Here is a 20234-nt window from a genome sequence, read left to right as displayed (position 1 = left end):
TGATGTAGTGTTCCATGATTCATTGTTTGTGCATAACACCCAGTGCTCCACGCAGAACGTGCCCTCTTTAATACCCATCACCAGACTAACCCATCCCCCCACCCCCTCCCCTCTAGAACCCTCAGTTTTTTCTCAGAGTCCATCATCTCTCATGGTTCGTTTCTCCCTCCGATTTTCCTCCCTTCATTCTTCCCTTCCTGCTATCTTCTTCTTCTTCTTCTTTTTTTTTTCTTAACATATATTGCGTTATTTGTTTCAGAGGTACAGATCTGTGATTCAACAGTCTTGCACAATTCACAGTGCTCACCATAGCACATACCCTCCCCAAAGTCTATCACCCAGCCACCCCATCCCTCCCACCCCCCACCACTCTAGCAACCCTCAGTTTGTTTCCTGAGATTAAGAATTCCTCATATCAGGGAGGTCATATGATACGTCTTTCTCTGATTGACTTATTTCGCTCAGCATAACACCCTCCAGTTCCATCCACGTCATTGAAAATGGCGAGATTTCATTCCTTTTGATGGCTTGAGGAAGACACAAATGGAAAAACGTTTCAGTTCGTTTTTACATCTCACAGATAATTTAGTAATTCGGTACCTTATTCTGGTTCAAAAATTAAGTGAGTTTGAAATAGATATATTAAATGACTGACTTGTGATCTATAATTTCTTAAGATGCTACCACATAGTTCATATAAAGTATGAAAACAAATGGCAAATTTCAGTATATTTGCAGCCATTTATTTTCTTGTCAGAATTATAACATTGACATTAACTTTTAGTTTCCACTTACAAATATTTTGTAAATATTCAATTTCCTTTACAAATTCCCTCAAATATGTCAGCACACTTTTTCTCCACTTATTTTACAAGATGAGAAAACAAACTAGGATATGCTATCATTCATTTATTCAACAATAAGTAATCACTTATATGTCCCAGGGACTGTGCTAGGGAAAGGGAGAGAGAGAAATAATTCATTGCGTCAATATAACAAGTGCAAACATGAAAGTCAATTTCAGACTATCATATTTTCTAAGACATCTTATGTCCCTTTTTACAAGCATGAAGACGGGAGATTCAGAACACCTGCTAGTTATGCTAGGTTCTTGCCCCAAACCTCATATATATATACACACATTGTTGAGATGAGAACTGAGTTCATATTATTTCTTTAACCATATTTCGCAGAGTCTTAGCAAGTGAACAGCAATGTGAAGTGAAACAAAGAATTCAAAAATTACTCCTTTTTGTAAAGTTCTCTTCTTGACAATATGTGGTATTTTGAAGTTTTATGTGAATACAAGAGCTCCAAGAATCTAAGCTTAGAATTTAAATAGAGTACTTTTTACCTTGGGTTAAATTTCTTCAAAAGCAAAGGCTAAGTCCAGACCTTGGTGCAGTTGTTTTATTGGGGACATGTTCCCAGGAAGCAAGGGTGGGGAGGCAGGCAGAGTGAGTTAGAGGAGAAAAGCCAAGACAAGGGCGCTATCGAGGTTTCTACGCCGTGCAACTGGGGCTTGGTGCCAGTTGAACCTCCCGAGAAGCCTAGCCAACACCTTTCACTGTTGAAATCTGGAAGGGAAGGGAGGCTGGGCGTTCATCCTTCCGTTCCTTCGTGCATAGGGTGGCTCTAGGCTAACACTTGGGAGAAAAGCAGAAAGCATGCCAGAGGCATCTCCTACATCTTTGCTGATGGACGATTAAAATGATGGGAAATTGGAGAAGTCTCCTCTGGAGAAATTTCACAGCCCAAGAAAGAAGACTTAAAGATACTGACACTGACCTATGTTAACACCTTCTCCCCACTCCCTTGGTGTGATAAGAGCCCAATTTCATTTGAGGTCGTGATACAACCAACTAACAATACATTTTGTGGTCTTGCTTACGACTAGGTGTGGCCAGCATTTAATTTCTTGCCAAAATGCATATGCAGAGTATTGTGTGCACTTCTGGAAAGAGACTGGGAGCTTGCTTTCTCTGCCGTCCTCCTTCCTGCTGCCTATAATGAAGACACAACCATAGCCACCTGGAGACCATGAGGCATTGCACTGAGAGCGGCGCAACCAGGTGGAGGCGGCCTGTATCCTCGGGGATGGGGGTTGCCATATGAGCCCTGGGCTACCCAATCTGTGCTTCTTTTAAGTGAGGGAGAAATAAGTTTTTGTTTTCTGAGTCATCTGTTAGTTTGAGTTCTCTATTCAACCAAATCATATCCCAACTAATGCATCACATGAAACATCTGGGACCCACCTCATCTCCCTGCAGTGAAGGTCATCTCACAGGGCTTCCAGTCAGCTCTCTGGTCTCTCATTCGTAAACAGATTGCACAGCACAGAGTCTCTAAATATGTGAAAAAACCTCCTAATGTGAGAAACAGGCACCAGAAGGAAAGTTTGAAGAAATAGAAACAATTCTTGGAGCAAAAGAAAATGTCAAGATAGACTTAAAAATACTATACATCCTCAAAAGACAAGGTATATTCTACATCCAAACACCACTAACAAAATGCAAGAAAATAAATAAAATATTCAGATAATTAAAGCTCTTGGAAACTAAAAACACAACTGGGCTGGAAAATAATGTTGGTAGAAAGTAGTAAAAGAAATATCAGGAGCATAGAATTTCAACCCACAAGGTCCAACAGATGTGTATTCTAGAAAAGGTAAGGGAAAATAGAGTGGGAAGAAATTATCAAAGAAACTACAGAGGAAATTTTTCTTGAAGTTTTCATAATGAAAGGGTCTGCTTACTGCCCAGTAAAGTTAATGCGAAAAGAAAAAGAAAAAAAGAAAAGAAAACCACATCAAGAGACATCATTATGAAATTTCAGAATATCTCCATAAAGAGAACGTTCCCAACATTTTTCAGAAGAAAATGCATCAAGAATCAGAATGAAAGACTTCCCAGCAGCAAAACTAGATTCTAGAAAACAATGCAAGCGTGCTTCTAATGTCTTAAAGAAAATTTATTTTGGTCTGAAATTCTGTAGGCACGCTCTCAATCAGGTGTCAAATGGAATAAGGGACATTCTTAGGCATGAAAAGATGGAAAACATTCATTTTCCTTGTACCCTTTACACTGTCCACCCCCATCCCCCTCGGCTATCTTCAAGTATATTGGCATCAGTTGGCCAGATCTCCCAAAGCTCATCTCTGCTGTGCTGCCTACTTCCTCGGGCTCTCCACACACCCCCTGTGTCATCTACATCCTACCCATTTCATTCTTCAAGAGCCAGAGGAATCCCCACCTGGCTGAGCCGCTAGACCACACTCATCAGCCGCAATCCTACCTTTGGCTCTTCTCACACTCTGGAATCTTCAGTGCACATTTCGCCACTCGCCTCAGTTTCATCTGGCATTAATTTCTGTACATGTCTGAATTCCCCAACAAGATTGAAATGGTATCTTACTCATGCTTCAGTTAACGGTGACAGGCAAATAGCAGGTCCCCAACAAACATGGGCTGTTTATCCTAGTTAATTACGGTAATCTGACTCCTGATCCAATTGTCTTTTTGTGATACCTTTCTATCCAAGATATTCTGGGGTTTTGTTCAAAAGAAAATTACTTTACAATCTCTCAAGAACTTCAAAGATAAGAAGAGCTCCAACTTTGCAAGGACAATAGTAACTTGGAGGGTGGCTTCCTATTATATTCAATTCAATAATGAACAGTGATTGTGTTTACTCAAAAACTGCAGATCATGATTGCAAAATCAAGTTAACCTAAGGGGAAAAAAAGCATATCATGACACACTTCATGGCAAATGTCCTTTTCTGGTATTAATTAAATGATGATACAAGCCAATTCATGCCACGTCTTACTCTTGTTTTCTAAATTCTGTGGAAACAGAAACAGGCTTCAACAGAAAAGAGAGAGGAATGAAGAGCCTTCTGCTTCAATTTTTGCTCCTTATAACGTTTTCTTCTGCATTTCCTACAGACCGAAAGATGGACACTGAAGAGAACATGCGGCTGGCGCAGGTACTGTCTCAATACATGTTTAATAACGACTATCAAAAAAAAAGAATTTTATTGATTATCTTGGAACCTAAAAAGAAAGCAAATTCCTACAAATTCTGGTACTTTCCCCTAGCTCTAAGGACACCAAGTAACCATGTATGGGGTGGAGGGTGGGGGTAGGGGTGGGAAAGGAGGATTTGCTGCCATTTCAAGCAATGGGTCCAAGTGAAGACAGAGGGAGTAGAAAGGGGACAGCCCTGGGAGAAATGGAGATCTCTATATAAGAATGTCCCTACCAACCAGGGGGACCCAACTACAACTTTCAGGTCCCCTTACCCCTACATGCATGACAAATACTTTGCCTTGGAGATTCCCTCTAAAAATCAGTCCAGTGAATTTGCCATATTTGGTTACCTTAATTAAATTGGCAAAATGAACAACCACGTATCTCTTTTAGGATTTGTTTTAAGGAGACACCAAAATGAAAGTAGACATGTGTAAGCTGTGTGATCCTTTAACACACAGAATCAGCTGATTGTCTTCCCTGGAGGTTTGGAGTTTTATAGGCTCTGGGGTTTGTATAATTCTGGTCACACACAGCTCAGCCACTTGTTGAGAACTGAAGAGGCAGGATGACTCTGCTTCCTTCCTTTCTTTTTTCCTCTCTCGCTCCTTCCTTCCCCTCACTACTTACTTCTTTCTTCCCACCTGAAAAGGATTTCAGATGATTTTGTTTTATCCTGAGATATAGATTTGCTGTCCTGTAGTTTGTGTCCTTTTTTTGTCTCTTTGGTCAGGCATATCTCAACCAGTTCTACTCTCTTGAAATGGAAGGGAGTCATCTTGTTCAAAGCAAGAACAGGAGTCTCTTAGATGGCAAAATTCGGGAAATGCAAGCATTTTTTGGATTGACAGTGACTGGACAACTGGACTCAAACACTCTTGAGATCATGAAGACACCCAGATGCGGGGTGCCTGACGTGGGTCAGTATGGCTACACTCTCCCAGGGTGGAGACGATACAACCTCACATACAGGTAACGCTTGTGCACAGTCTTTTCCCCCTAGTCCCCAAACACGGGAAGGCAACAGTTAATTGTACCGAGCACTTCCTAGGTGCATGGCCCTTCATGGGTCTCACATATTCCATCCTCCCCATGACACTGGGATGTAGGCACCACTGATGGGATCACCTGAAACACAGGGACACTGAAACAAAAGGTTATTTACCATCGTCAAGTCTTACCAGCAGACTGGCTCTGGCAGATATGCTTTAATCTCTAGCCTCGGCCACTTGCATATAAAGTCAGGACCAGAAGCACAGCCATCTGATTGCAGATGGTTGAAGGTACGGCTGGAGTATGCTCAAGAGAAAATGGGAAGAGCCTGGAGCAACCCGTTCATGTTAGAGACACCTGTGGGCGAGAGTTATCAAATCTCAGGTAGACCCTGGGTGAAGTGTGGAGTTTGCCCCCAGGCATCTCAAGGAAAGGGGGCTGAGGTGTGCTTCCAACCTGAGTCGGTGCCCTTGACTGTGGCTCTCAAGCCCTCCTGGCAGGCCCCGAAGTACTTCTCATAACTCTTTCTTCACTTCAGTCTTAGGGGTTAAAAATAGCTTTAGCAAGATAGGGAATATAAACCAGAGGGAAATCTTTTCCTGAGTAACTAACTCTTGAAAGCTCTCAAGGGAGACTCTTCATATATGACACATGCATAAGACTGATTTCCACAAGCCATCTGAGAAAGCAGATCTCCATTCATGTACACAGCAAGCATATACCTGAGATTAATACTCTCCCTCTCAGGATGTGATCTTAGGAAAGTCACTGACCCTCTCTGAGCATCATTTGTTGAAGTGTTATTATCCTCCCTGATAAACAGGGAGGATGACAGGATTGGATCACACGGCATACGTAACTGTGCTTTATTTAAACAGTAACATATTATACCAATCCAAGAACAGCATGACACTATCCGTTAGTGCAGCATATGATTTATAAGAAAGGATCTTTTTGTCTTTGTGTGCCTACATGCATGTGTCATCACCAACTGACCTATTTTGGTGATTTTTGAAGAATCATAAACTACACTCCAGATATGGCACGAGCAGATGTGGATGAGGCTATCCAGAATGGCCTAGAAGTGTGGAGCAGAGTTACTCCATTAACATTCACCAAGACTTCCAAGGGGATTGCAGACATCATGATTGCCTTTAGGACCCGAGGTAAGGTTTCCAGCAGAGAAAAAAGTATGGCTATTTCCATCTCAGGAGATTTGGAGAGGCTGACATTTTCTTCCCCCCTGTGAACTGTATCTCAGTCCATGGCCGGTGTCCTCGTTATTTTGATGGCCCCTTGGGAGTCCTCGGCCATGCCTTTCCTCCCGGTCTGGGTCTGGGTGGAGACACTCACTTCGATGAGGATGAAAATTGGACCAAGGATGGAGCAGGTGAGCCCAATTTTCTTCATGAATCAAATTTTATTATTCTAAAGAATCCCTGAAATAGCTTTGCAATTAGTTGCTTTTTTGCTTCCCAATTTCCCCACAGTTTCCATATTCCAAGATGACACTGATTGAAGTGTTCAATATCTATTAGATAATTGTGCTTGTATAGGTCAGAGCCTTATCCACACAATGCTCTCATACAGATGCTAATCCTTTCATGATCTGAGCATTCTTCGTGTACTCGCACACTTGTTCATATACCCACAATGCCTGAAGGTCCACTGTGGGCCTGGAACTGTGCAAGGCATTGAACAGACCACAGAGTTGTACTGGACAAGTTCCAACCCTTCAGAGGTTCATGATCTTGTGTGGTGTGAGGCCCAGACCACACACCACCCCACAAGGCAGAGTGTGCTATGTGTTGTACCAATGGTAGAAGTCATCTCTAGCTTCAGAGTTGAGGAAGACTCTAGGGAGGTAGTAATTCTGAGTTAGTGATTAAAGGATGGTATTGTGGGCCCATGGCCCCTAGAAGGTCAATCTGAAGGCATGAACTTCCTCTTCTAACACTTACCCATCTGCCAAGGAATTAGACCCTAATCTTCGTTCAACCTATTCCTTCAGACCAACTGAGTTGATTTTATTTCCTTTAATATGCCTGCCTGGTACTAAAACAGGAAAATTTTTATTACTTTTCAAACAAAAATCAAAACTTTACCACAGTAAAAATATGTGCATCGAACAAAGGAGCAGGCTCAGTAGACTTTAGGGTTCTCCCCACTCCATTTACTGTCATTGACAACAGTCACCTTGGGTCTGGTATCTGGTTTCCTGGGTCCCAGGAAAGCAGCTATGATTCTCCTGATGTGTGGTATATAAGATCACACAGTGCAGTCCTCACCAAGTAACTCCAGAGAGTCCGTGGGTCAGTTTCATAGTTTCTGCAAATCAGCACATGATAGATACTCTACAATTTTGGTAAATGAAGTCAATCAGAAATCCTTTACTCAACATCCACCATGACCCAGGCTCCGTGATATAGAGTACACGATAGTGTGCGAGACACAGACCCTGCCCTTGAGGGGTTTACAGTCTAGGGGACACACTCAAATGGCAATTAAAATCAGTATGACCAACACTGGGATAAAGGAAACTATAGCAATGTAGTAGGAGCGCGTAAAAAAAAATTGAACCCAAACACAGAGGTCAGGGGAGGAAGTGATACCAAACCTGAGTTGAAGGCTAAGCAGGAACTCAGAAAGCAAAGTGGAGTAGGGAGTGCTCCGGAAAGAATAACCCAACCGACTCAAGTACCAGGGTTGTGGCAGAAATGGTGAATAGGATCCAGACCATGTAGGGTCTGAAAAGCTAGCATAAAGCTTTGGAAGTCATTGAGATGACCTGAGTTTGAATTCTTTCAGAGTCCCTGTCCCATCTTGCCAAAAGCACACCCAGCGATACTGACAGCCAGACAATGGGCACCAGCAAAGGCCAGAGCAGAAAAGCCTAAAGGACCATTAAATAATCCTTGGTCATTCCATGTTTATTTTGTGCAAACATCATTGGACAAGGCTCCATCATAGAAGGCTCAGCCTTTTCTTTAGGATCCATAGGCTGAGTTGCAAATCCATGGACAGTCTTATATTTAGAACCTAACAGACTAGTGGGAGAGAGAGAGAGAGGTAAAAAGGCAGTTTCACCATGCGTGGTGAGACTTCCAATATGGTGTATAGGAGGCACATCTAACCATTCTTCCATCCAAATAAACACCTGGATATCCAGCAACAATTATTAAGCATCCACTACTGATAGGCAGTTCAAGAGTCACCAGGAATAAAAGGTGGCTAAGACACAGTCCCTGAAAAGATGCATCACTTCATGAAAGAAATAGTCAGTGCATTCCCTTACGTGCTGTGACAGAATTAAACACTGAGTCTCTGGAAATGCAGAAAGGTGCATTTAACTCAGCCAGGATAGGAGGGGGCAAGTAAGAGAAGCCTCATGAAGGAGATGATTCTAGAGAGGTTTCCTGAGCAACAAGTAGAAGAACTAGGCAAACAGGGGTGGGAGAGATAATATTCTGGGTAGACGGCATGGAGGTAGTAAGACATAGAGATTAGAAGGAACATGGCACAGATGAGAGATGCAAATGATTGAGTGTGGTTAGCTCGTGAAATATGAGAACAAAATATGAGTCAGGAAAAAAGGCAGGGACTAGATCATGGAGGGCCATGGTAAGGTGTTTGGACTTGATCCTACAGCCAATGGAGAACCTCTGAAGGATACAAGTAGGAGAAATGTGATCACATCCAGTACAGCCCAGCAACAACCAAAAACTGGTGGCTTCTATTTTTTTTAGTAATATCTATTTCTCACACACCTGTTTCCTGCCATTTGCTTGCTCTGGATCATAGTTCTCCATGATATGACTAATACCAATTACTAGTGTTGAAATATTTCCCAGATAAATGATGGAGCATATAAGAATTATCCACTCTATGGCAAGCTTTTCCTTCTCTCCCCTTAGTTACTTCCTAATCTCAGATGCAACCATTCTTCTTTTGATTGACCCACATACCCATGTTTTTCCTGTTTTTGTTAAGGATTCAACCTATTTCTTGTGGCTGCTCATGAATTTGGTCATGCACTGGGACTCTCTCACTCCAATGATCAGACAGCTTTGATGTTTCCAAATTATGTCTCTCTGGATCCTAACAAATACCCACTTTCTCAGGATGATATCAGTGGAATCCAATCCATCTATGGTGAGCAACCTCATAAATCTGAATATACGTGAACTAAATAGGAAACTTTCCAGAAAGGAAGTGAAAAAATCACTTCTTGAAATATCACCATGAAGAAAATATCCCCTTGGGTAAGATCCTTCTGTAAGTATTTCCACATGCCTTCTTAATTCACGGTGCTATTTCTTTTCTCATCAAAGGAAGTCTACCTAAGACATCTGCTAAGCCAAAGGAGGCCATGGTACCCCATGCCTGTGACCCTGATTTGACTTTTGACGCTATCACCACCTTCCGCCGAGAAGTAATGTTCTTTAAAGGCAGGTAAACCCATTCCCTTAAACACCTCAACTTCCTATGAATATTTTTCCTTTCAAGAGATTTGGGGGTAAATAGGGAGGAAATCGCAGGGATGGTGAGAACGTGTTCCTTTTCCTTTTCATTTTATAACCGCCCATACTCTTTGAATGTTTTACTATGTGTATATATCTCTTGCTTGTTTGATAAATTAATTTTTAAAATGTTCTTAAGCAAATTTTTTAATTGCCATTGTATAAGAAGGTGAAGTAGAGTCATTTTCAGTGACTTCTTAGCTAAAATAATACACCAATCCCAGTGGTGCTGGAGCTGACCTACACCATTTCAGGAGCCAATGGCTAAATTTTGGGGAATTTTGTAAACCACTTCACATCACTTCTATAGCTTGGAACTGGCCATGGTTGGAGTATTCACACTCTGGAAATCAGCAAATGATAAAAATTAGGTCTTTTTTCTACTGAAAGTGCCAGCTGATAAACATGAATGACCATGATTCCTTCATGTTGCATCAGTGAAGTGTTCACTGTAGTAAGAACTCTCTTCTCTCCCCGTGTATAACTTACTGGACTTCAGTTGCAACATAGCCTGTCACTTGTGTTTACCACGACTATATTTTCAGAACAAAGGATTGAGACATAGACCATCTCACAAGCACTGGGGCACAAGGAAAGAATATTTGAAATCAGTCTCCTTCCACCCACAGCTATACAGCCCTCGGATGACATGCTACCACCACCATGCTCTGCACCACAGAGGCTGAGGCCACTTGTCAGGGACATCAGAGAGGGGCGGCCCAGTGCAGGAAGGGCTTTTCAAGTCTCATTCAGGGACTCAGAACTTTACAGCCAGAAGGGAACATCTCAGGAAATATTTTACCATGCAATGATAATACTTCTTTATTCTAGCAAACATCAGACCAAAAAGTTTTTCTTAGATGCTTGGTGTTGCCTTAGAATTCTGAGTATTGCTGATTTGGCAAAAAGGAGGCCATTGAGCACTCAGACTTGAGATTTCTGTGGGTAGGTTGCTACTCTAAGTTCCCAGGAGAGTGGGCACAAATCGTGTCCTTTACAGTCACAGGGTAGAAGTGAGCTCACAACCACCTACATTGGCTGAGGAAAATCGTGTGAATGCTCTAAATTATTTGAGGAGAACGCTAATCAATTAAATAAAAGACAGGCCTAGGTTTACAGTGTTTCCACTGCAATATAGGCTGTTTGTGGAAGTGTTTTTTGTTCATCACAGGCACGTATGGAGGATCTACTATGATATCACTAATGTGGAATTTGAACTGATCTCTTCATTCTGGCCGTCCCTGCCAGGTGATGTTCAAGCCGCATATGAGAGCCCCAAAGATAAGATCCTAGTGTTTAAAGGTAACTTTGCCCATCACGATTTCTCTTCTGTCTCTGGAAGCCTGAACTGGTTGGTGGGTATTTTGGGGTAAGAAACAAAATATTCACACGTGGGCCAGATGGAGAGCGCTTCTGCCATGACCATGGGTTCCTTCAAAAAGAAAAACTATCCAGGGGTTCTCTGTGGCTGTGAAGACAAACATCATCCCAACTACACAGGAGCTAAAAGAAACCTGTATGGTAAAAAACTAAAAAACTATCTTTTTTCTGCCAAATAAAGGGAACCCATCCCTCTTTTATATTCCCATTTTACTACGGTTGTCAGATTTAGCAAATAAAAATACAAGATGCCTTGAATTTCAGATAAGACACATAATTTTTTATTATAACTATGTCCCTTGCAATATTTGAATATACTTATACTAAAAATTAGTCATTGTTTATTTGAAATTCAAATTTAACCGGAATCTTATATTTGTTATCAATGCTATTTTTATATGGATTTCATCAGATTACTTGCATTTGAGAATACTTGGGGGCTGAAATCTAGGAGAACATGTCCAAACATAGTTGACTCTTTCGTCAGAGTTAGAGAAATAATCCAGTGAAACCAAATGACATGCATACCAGTGAGCATGCTCACTGTTAACTATCGGGGTGTGTTATTCGTGTAATCGTAATGATAAAAGCAGCCAAAGAAGGCAGTAAGAACAAATGGGGACATGAGGCAACTAAATCCTGAGAGACGAGGCATCTAATTATTTTCAAATTTCTTAAGACATCTATTTTTCCCTCTGGGTATTAGATCGGAAGGTAATCACTTTCTGTCTTCCTAGATGACAACTTCTGGATGATCAGAGGATATGCTGTCTTGCCAGATTATCCTAAACCCATCCATACACTTGGCTTTCCAAGACATGTGATGAAAATTGATGCAGCCCTCTGTGACCACAGTGACAGAAAAACCTACTTCTTTGTGGGCATTTGGTGCTGGAGGTAAGTTTGCAGACAATCAACCTCTTCATTTTATTCTGCAGAAAATATCCACATAGCATCACTTTAACACGGGCAGAAATAAAACTAACCTATAGTCCTCTTAAAGCCAATTATGTTGAAGCCCATCTTGGGTAGATGACACCCACCAAACAAAAGAATGTTTCAATGAGTCCAAAGATCTTTCTCCAACATTAAAAAAAAATAAAGATAATTTTGATGGATTCCTGTCTTGTGGTCCATATATACAATGGAATATTACTCAGCCATCAGAAAGGATGAATACCCAACTTTTACATCAACATGGATGGGACTGGAGGAGATGATGCTAAGTGAAATCAGTCAAGCAGAGAAAGTCAATTATCATATGGTTTCACTTATTTGTGGAACAAGGAATAGCATGGAGGACATTAGGAGAAGGAAGGGAAAAATGAAGGGGGGGGAATCGGAGGGGGAGACGAACCATGAGAGATGATGGACTCTGAGAAACAAACTGAGGGTTCTAGAGGGGAGGGGGGATGGGGGATGGGTTAGCCCGGTGATGGGTATTAAAGAGGGCACGTTCTGCATGGTGCACTGGGTGTTATACGCAAACAATGAATCATGGAACACTACATCAAAAACTAATGATGTAATGTATGGTGACTAACATAACATAATAAAATAAAATTTAAAAAATAGAATAAAGATAAGATAAAATAATAAAGCTGGTGATGCCAACCAAATTGCCAATAACACAAATGTATCTGGTCAAAATCTGTGAAAGCTCCAAGCTGAGCCCTTACTTTTCTTTTCTTTTTTTTTTTTAATTGCAATGTACTTATTATACAGTGCAATATTAGTTTCTGGTGTACAATATAGTGATTCAACACTTCCATACAACATCCTGTGCTGATCACAACAGGTGCACACCTTCATCCCCATCATCTGTTTCCCCCATTCCCCTACCCACCTCCCCTCTGGTCACCACCAGTGTGTTCTCTGTAGTTCAGAGTCTGTTTCATGAGCCCGTACTCTGATTTAATAGTCCCTCAGAATGGCATCAGTCTGATTAATGATGTGGCTTTTCCCCCCTCATCATTTCTTGTTTTCGAGACACTACAAATGATTCAACCAAACATAATCTTTGACATGTTTTTCATTATTGATCGAATTACTTTTCCTGTATAAGGGCTACTTTTTCTCCACATCCCTATTTGACCCCAAGTGGGGCAGTGGAAGGATTAAGCTCCCCGAAACAAGGATCCCCTGGAAACTTTTCCAACCCCTGCATGCAGGTATGATGAAGTGACCCAAAGCATGGACAAAGGGTACCCACGGAGAGTGGTGAAGTTCTTCCCAGGAATTGGTCTCCGAGTCGATGCTGCTTTCCAGCATAAAGGTGAGCATCAGTACCTAACCCTGTAGGATACTTGGAAGACCTCACTGGCTGAGAGAGAAGATAGTACAGAAATGTAACTGCTTCCATTTTTTTTTTTAAGGTTTGCACTATTTATTTATTTATTATGTTCAATTAGCCAACACATGCTAAATACATCATTAGTTTTTGATATAGTGTTCAACGATTCATTAGTTGAGTAAAAGTTTTAATGTAATTTTGCTCTTCTCGAGTACCCATAATAATAAACTCTAACCAGGCAGGCATTCTCACCAACCGAATTAGTGAGTCCTGAATCATAGGTTCTGTTATACTATTTCAAATCCCTGCAAAAAGTACCAAAATTAGTTTTACTTATCATTGATCCAAGAGAGCCCTGGAAAGTCATCCCCCTGAAGAGTTTTAAGTGTGAAAAATGATAAGCACATGAACTGGACAGTGACTCTCAAGCTATTATGTGCATGGTTTAATATGTGCACTTGGGGGTTATGTGAGAAATGACAAATTCTTCAGAGTTCCTGACGCAGATGTAGGACTGTGGGTCAGAAGCAGAAATCTACAGCTTTAGAAGCACCTCAGGCAACGTAAGGTCCAGTCTAGCTACTCTATCTTCAGACTTAGACCACGGAAAACAACCTAGCACATGGAGTAAACAGGAGTCTAAAAAGTTTTCTGAATGACACCATCTTTTACTGCAGTGAAATCTCACACAAAACCTTAACACCTAAAACAGATAGAGCAGAACAACCCAACGAAGATGAGGATATAGGGTACGAGGCCCATACCCACAGGGGCCTTCTTCTCCCTCGGCCAAGACTTTGTTCTGAAACCTAGTAGAAGTACCTCTGGTGTGAACCACAGTCTGGCTAGAAAGGTGGTGATCCCCTTGACATTCATGTTCAGACCTTGGCTTCTTCCTTGGGGAAATAAAAATAACAATATTTCTCATGTGACACTAGTAAAGTAAAATATATCTGGATAATACACAAGTTTCTTTTCTTTCCAAAATGTTCAATTATTTTATTCCATATGCATACAGGTAACAAGTGTGGAACCATCATAGAGTTGTGCAAGATAACTAATGATGATTCTCTCTCTCTAGGATTCTTCTATTTCTTCCGTGGATCAAAGCAATTTGAATATGACCCCAAGGCAAAGAACACCACCAGAATAATGAAAATCAATACGTGGTTTCGGTGTGAAGAACCATTAAACACATTATCTGATTTTAGTATCAGTGAGGAAGGAGTCCATTCAGGAGGAGCAGAGATGTTTTATCATAAGAATTTAAACTTGCTTATTTTTAGTATTGTTCATGTGCTGAAAAAAATCTATAGTTATCAATAAATTCATGGACCAAAAATAAACCTCCAGAGGTCTTTTAATCTGAATTCTGCTTCAAAGTGGAATAGAACTATTCTTTCACATAAGTTGCCTGCCCTCGTTCTAGATATCTATTCGACAAAGATTCCATGGATGTTTTCAGCTGCCTGATTCTTTTTACAGGAAGTTATCATGCATAAGCAAAACTCTCGCTGTACTTTAATCCTATTTTATGCTTTGTGAACTTGAAAAAGCAAGCCATGTATCTTATAATAACTAAACACTGCAGACATTTATTAAACCAATCTTTAGCAACCTATTTTGTCTGGACCTTTGCAGTTGGAGGCCCAATAAACTGCAAGCCTCATCCCTACCCATATTCTGAAACCACCGAGAAATGATGCTCAGTTGGGAGAGAAAATGCCACCATTTTACTGATAAAACTTATATTAGTAAATGTACCTGTGGGCAAGCTAGTTTCCTAATATCAAATTCTAGAAGAAGACGTACTTACACACAAGTCCTGGGGAGAACTGGAAAGAACCAAGTCTCCCCAAGAATGTGAGTCTTCTGTAGGTTGCATGGAGCCCAAAGAGAAAGAAAGAGGATGGAGTTACATGTGCCAGGTTTCTGTTCCCAAACTCACCAAATCAGACAAGTTATTCCCCCTGCCAAACAGGAGCGAGAGCCTCAAGGGATACAAGACGTATTACACGACAGGTGCTCCCCCAGCAATTAGGAAACCAGTAGGAGAAGGAAAATGTGTTCCCTCTAACCTCCCAAGCACAGGCTAATGCATTTAACCATTCCTTAAGGAATTTAAAATCAGATTTTATATACACTGATCTCAAGAAACGTTGACTTTTCCTCCCTGTGTTTGAAATATTGGGTTTCACCTGAGCCAAAACCCATAAATGGAAAGTTCCTGTCCTCTTTGCTACACCATGTATTTGTTGAGTTTCTAAATTCCTAATGGTTAAATTTTACCTTTCCACCCTCAAAACAAAAGGCTGGCTAAGCTCTTCATGAATTTTTTTCTTTTTTTTTTTTAAAAGATTTTATTTATTTATTTGACAGAGAGAGAGAGACAGCGAGAGCAGGAACACAAGCAGGGGGAGTGGCAGAGGGAGAAGCAGGCTTCCCGCGGAGCAGGGAGCCCAACGCGGGGCTCGATCCCAGGACCCCGGGACCATGACCTGAGCTGAAGGCAGACGCTGAACCAACTGAGCCACCCAGGCGCCCTCTTCATGAATTTTCTGACCCAGAAAATGGAAGGTTGTCAGTTGAACTTGATTCTGATGAGGTGATAGATTGAGCAAGTGTCACCTAATAGAAAATATGCATAGAAAATCTCAGAAATTCCTATAATCACATTCCCTACCTTGAGTTCATTGTTCCCAGATTTCTATTAGAAAGGGACATAGAGAAGAGTTATTGCATGTTTGGAATAGAAAGTAAATTTTAAAGAGTACAGCTTAATACCTAACATAGAGTAGATGTGCTAGTCTTTGTAAAACAAATAGTGTTGGAATAATCAAATATCCATATGTACACACAGAAAGAACCTCGATTCCTACCTCACATGGTTCATAAAAATTAACTCAAAATGAGTCATAGACCTCTAGTAGAAGAATCAAAAATATAAAACTTCTAAAAGAAAATATTTAAAAAATTTTTGTGGCTTTAAACAGATTTTGAGATAGGACATAAAAACCATGAACCATAAAAGAAAACACTGATGAATTAAATTTCATCAATACTGAAAACATTTGCTCTTCCAAAAAACATTAAAACAATGAAAAGTCAAGCCACACATTAGGAGAAAATATTTTCAAAACATGTTTCTGATAAAGGACTTGTACCCTGAATATAGAAAGAATTCTTCTAACCCAAAAAGAAGACAAACAACTCCATTTTCTTAAATGGCCAGAATATTTGCTGAGTGGCAAATAAACACATAAAGAGATGTTTAACATCTTAATCATTTAGGAAATGCTAATTCAAACCACAACGAGATACCACTCATACCCAACAGTATGGTTGAAATGAAAAAGACTGAAAATACCAAGTGCTGAGAAGAGGTTGAGTAACCGGAACTCTCTTGGAGTGAGAATAAAAAGTTAAACAGCCACTTTGGAAAACAGTTGGGCTACTCCTTATAAAGTTAAACATTCACTTGCCATGTGACCTATGACCCCACTCCTAAATATTTACCAAGAAAAATGAAAACACGCTCATGCAAATGGTTCTACATGAACGTTAATGATCGCTTTCTTTGTGACAGCTGAAACTGGAAACAACCCGAATGTCTATCAATCGGTAAACAGATAAACTGTGGTCCATCCATCCAGATGGCGGAAAACCACACGTGCAACAATATGGAGGAATCTTGAAAGCCTTTGGTAAGTGAAAGAAGCCAGACACAGAAGACTCACTATCACATGATTCCCTTTATATCTAAAAATTAGAAAAGGCAAAAGTAAAATGATAGAAAACAGATCGCTGCTTGCCGGGGTGGGGAATAGGGAAGAGACTGAACACAAAGGAACGTGAAGATGGAGATGTTCTGTGTCACAATTATGGCGTTGGCAACACTAATGAGTATATTTTTTAAGACTGCATAAAGTTAGTGAATTGTACTATATGTTAATTCTACTTCATATCACTGATTAACAAGAGCAGTGAGGCATAGCGCTGATTCTCAAAGGTTGGTCAAGCTTCTTTTGTTTCCTCTCGTCTACTCTCAGTTCTGTGGCATAAATGTCTGTGATATTATAATTTGGGGGGGCATCTGAAATTGCACTCAGATTTGCTTATGGGCAGTTACTTTCTCCTTGATTTTCAAGAAAAATATTGATCCATAGGAGAGGACAAGATTCAATTATAAAAAAATCTTATTTTAAACCCAGTGGGGTATCTAAAAGCACGGTTTTCTGGGGAATACAGGTTGACGATTAGAGCTATAGTAAACACTTATAAGAATAACCCAGAGGTCAGATGATATCACTCAGCCTTTGAAATTTAAACTTGACTTCCAAAACCCTATGGGGATTGTAAGACCCTCCACCAAGTGACTGTCCCTTCGCCAGGCCACCTCCCAGCCACGTCTCCTGGGCCTCCAGGCCCTGCTTCTCTGTCTGACCCCCTCCCTGCTTTGCCTTCTATGAGGAACCCACGTTCCTATTAATTTTTTGTTTAGAATGTATAGCAGTGAAACTCCCTTTGTTTTATTGTCTTTTCAAGGTGCTATCAAGGCCTCTGCTTTCTTGGAAAAGCAGCTTCAGAAGATAGGTTTTTCTCCTAGAGAAGAGCACCAGAATACATGTTCACCTTCCTTCCTGAAAGAAGCGTTTCAGTTTCCCTTGGCTAGCCTGGAGGCTGGGCGGGACCATGGGCTCTGGCGCCAAACCGCTCCAGTCTGTGTCGCTCCTAGTCCACCTGGTAGCTGCGGGACTTTGGGCAAGTTCCTGAGCTCTGGGTGCATCAGTGCCTCCATCTGTGAAAAAGCATAGTAAGAGATCCAGGCTCAGAGGGTTGTTCAGAGTGGGACTAACGGGTCACCTTAGGATTTCAGGCAGAGCACGTGCCATCATTATTCAATTAGGGGAACTTAATAACGTACCCCAAAATACAAACGATTGGAAAAACGAGAAGCCGATCTCAGAGTTTCCCGAAATTGGAATAAACTAGGAAGCAATTCTTTCCCAGCTGTGCCATCCACTTACTGGGAACAAATTAACTGGAACGACAGAGCTTGTTTCAATTTGCTGCATGCGCTAGTTTTCTCCAGGGTCTGTGAGCAGGTCTGGAAACAAAGAAAGAGCTTCAAGAGCAAGCTTGACCAGGACCGCGTCGACAACCGTTATGCTTGTCGGAGATCTGAGCCACAGACAGGGAACAGAAACGAATTCACACAGAGAGAAGGTATTGCACTTTCCTCTTGCCTGGAGACAGAGGGAACGTGCCATGACCTTCCTGCTGGTCGGGTCCACTCTCCTTCCGCGTTCGCCTGAATGAATCACTTGTTCCCCAGGGAAACAGAAGAATGTTTTTCTTTCGGTCTTGAAGATATTTTAAACACATGACATATCTTCAGGCTGAAATTCAGTCCCTTGTTTGTCTTCAGGTATAAAGAATCTTAAAAAGGAAGTTCAGTAGCTAAAAAATATCTTTAACTTCCTTAAACTGGTCACAGAATCCTAAACCTTAAGTCTATATTCACTCACTACCCAGATACTGCTATCTACCTGAAGTTTCCACAGGAAAATAAAAATCCAGCTTTCCCTAATAGGAGTCACTTAAAATGTGATTTCTAGAAGAGATCAGGAAAGTATCAACAGAATAGTCCACACTGGATTTCCCTTAAAGGGAAAAATTTCCAGAACAGAGAAATGTTTCTGTCTGACCACTCTTCATAGTTTCATGCAGCTTTTACTGCTTAAGTGACCATAAAGCCATATTTGGTTTTAATCTTGAGATTTAATAAATATTTTTTCTATTTATTTCTGAACTATGGTGTTCAATTTATTAGTAAAAAATAGTACAAGATTTATTTTGAAGCTTATTTATTTTTTGACAAATTGAGTTCAGAGTTTCAGGTTTCTTGAGCTATTTTTAAAACTTAGAAAGCAAAAAGAACCCAACAGGGAGGACTCTAAGTGGACAAATCCATGAGGATGAAACGGAAGGCACAGGAGTCTAAAACGCTCTGGAAATAGGACGCTAGGGGTTTGAAAGAGTCACATATGAAAATGCATCATACGTTACAAGGTTCTTATGATGAATGTGATCTTCTCAGGAGGCTTGTGTTAGTGAATGTGTTGATTTCAACTAAGACGCACCCTGTTATTTTTCACATAACACTTAGCTGGTCATATGACCGTGACTCGGTCTCATTTCTTCAATATGTAGGTCTTCAGTACCTGCCGTAAGTCAGACACATGGTCTGTTGAGGTGGATGCTTCCATTCAACAAACATTTACTGGGGGCCTACTGGTGCCATGCACTGTTTCGGGAGCCAAGGATATCGCCCTGAACAAAACAGCAGAGCCCCTGCCTTCATGGGCCCCATATTCCGGCCAAGGTAGAGAAACCACAAATAAACAAAAAGTTGTAAATATGTCAAGCTTGATTGATGCTCTGAGACACACTAGAGCAGTGTGTCTGGGCGGGAGCAGGGTGCTGCCCCTTGCAGGCAGAGCCCGTGTCAGGGCCCCATTGTCCAGGGGCAGGAGCTGAGGAGGAGGACGGTCTCCCCTCCCTCCCGGGGCAGCATCTCTCGTGCTGGCTGTCTCTTCAGGGCTCTAGCTTCGGCTCCGGCCAGGTGATGGATCCGGTCATATGGTCCCTCTCTAACTTCTAGGTTCTTCACTGTCCCCGCAGGCTTCTGGGCCTCTTCCATTGCTCTTAGAATTAATTTGCAGCATTCAATCCCCCGTTTCCAATACTCGGTGATTTGTTTCCCCATTGACGCATGACGAATACTTTGAGTAAGGTGCAACACACGTGGGGTGTTTGGGGATGAAGTACCGAGAGCTCTTAGTGAAGACTCAAGTCCTAAAATCTGAAGGAGCTGAGCAAGCAAACAAACCATGTCTCGGGGAAAAGAGCACCCCAGGAGAAACAGTTCTGTGCAAAGGCCCTGAGGCTGAGTTGAAGAGCAGTGAAGAGGCTCCTGTGACTGAGGTAGGAGGAGATTGAGGGCGAGGAGATGAAC

The 20234-nt window shown here is 41.3% G+C and overlaps 1 protein-coding gene across 8 annotated transcripts; it reads left to right on the top strand.

Annotated features, from left to right (window-relative positions):
* Positions 1–343: 343 nt before the first annotated feature.
* Positions 344–19637, top strand: MMP27 (matrix metallopeptidase 27). Of its 8 annotated transcripts, none has more exons than XR_012381460.1 (11): positions 344–3987; positions 4764–5002; positions 6041–6189; positions 6285–6413; positions 9014–9175; positions 9355–9475; positions 10715–10845; positions 11661–11820; positions 13095–13198; positions 15596–18442; positions 19430–19637. XR_012381460.1 is itself a non-coding variant. In XM_073903655.1 (10 exons), exons 1-10 carry the CDS (start codon positions 3886–3888, stop codon positions 15721–15723), a joined length of 1425 nt encoding a protein of 474 aa, XP_073759756.1. In that variant the 5' UTR covers positions 344–3885; the 3' UTR covers positions 15724–19028. The 8 variants fall into 8 exon arrangements, 3 of the variants coding, with proteins under 3 accessions (XP_073759756.1, XP_025749158.1, XP_025749159.1); XR_012381459.1 differs by lacking the exon at positions 19430–19637 and having other exon boundaries at positions 15596–15793; positions 16803–19028; XR_012381458.1 differs by lacking the exon at positions 19430–19637 and having other exon boundaries at positions 15596–17225; positions 17762–19028.
* Positions 19638–20234: the final 597 nt, after the last annotated feature.

Source organism: Callorhinus ursinus, unplaced genomic scaffold (assembly GCF_003265705.2).
Source record: "Callorhinus ursinus isolate GAN/ISIS: 27379988/994484 unplaced genomic scaffold, GSC_fseal_2.0 scaffold19, whole genome shotgun sequence".
Classification (NCBI taxonomy): Eukaryota; Metazoa; Chordata; class Mammalia; order Carnivora; family Otariidae; genus Callorhinus; species Callorhinus ursinus.
Note: the sequence above shows the minus strand (reverse complement) of the source record. Positions and strands in the feature narration are given on the sequence as shown.

What these genes read in the sequence shown, in the direction of transcription:
- MMP27 (XM_025893373.2), top strand. Translation starts at nt 3,886, where the DNA reads ATGAAGAGCCTTCTGCTTCAATTTTTGCTCCTTATAACGTTTTCTTCT. An exon ending in TTGGACCAAGGATGGAGCAG is followed by an intron (nt 6,414 to 9,013) that starts GTGAGCCCAATT and finishes GTTTTTGTTAAG; the next exon opens with GATTCAACCTATTTCTTGTG. An exon ending in TGCTGCTTTCCAGCATAAAG is followed by an intron (nt 13,199 to 14,297) that starts GTGAGCATCAGT and finishes CTCTCTCTCTAG; the next exon opens with GATTCTTCTATTTCTTCCGT.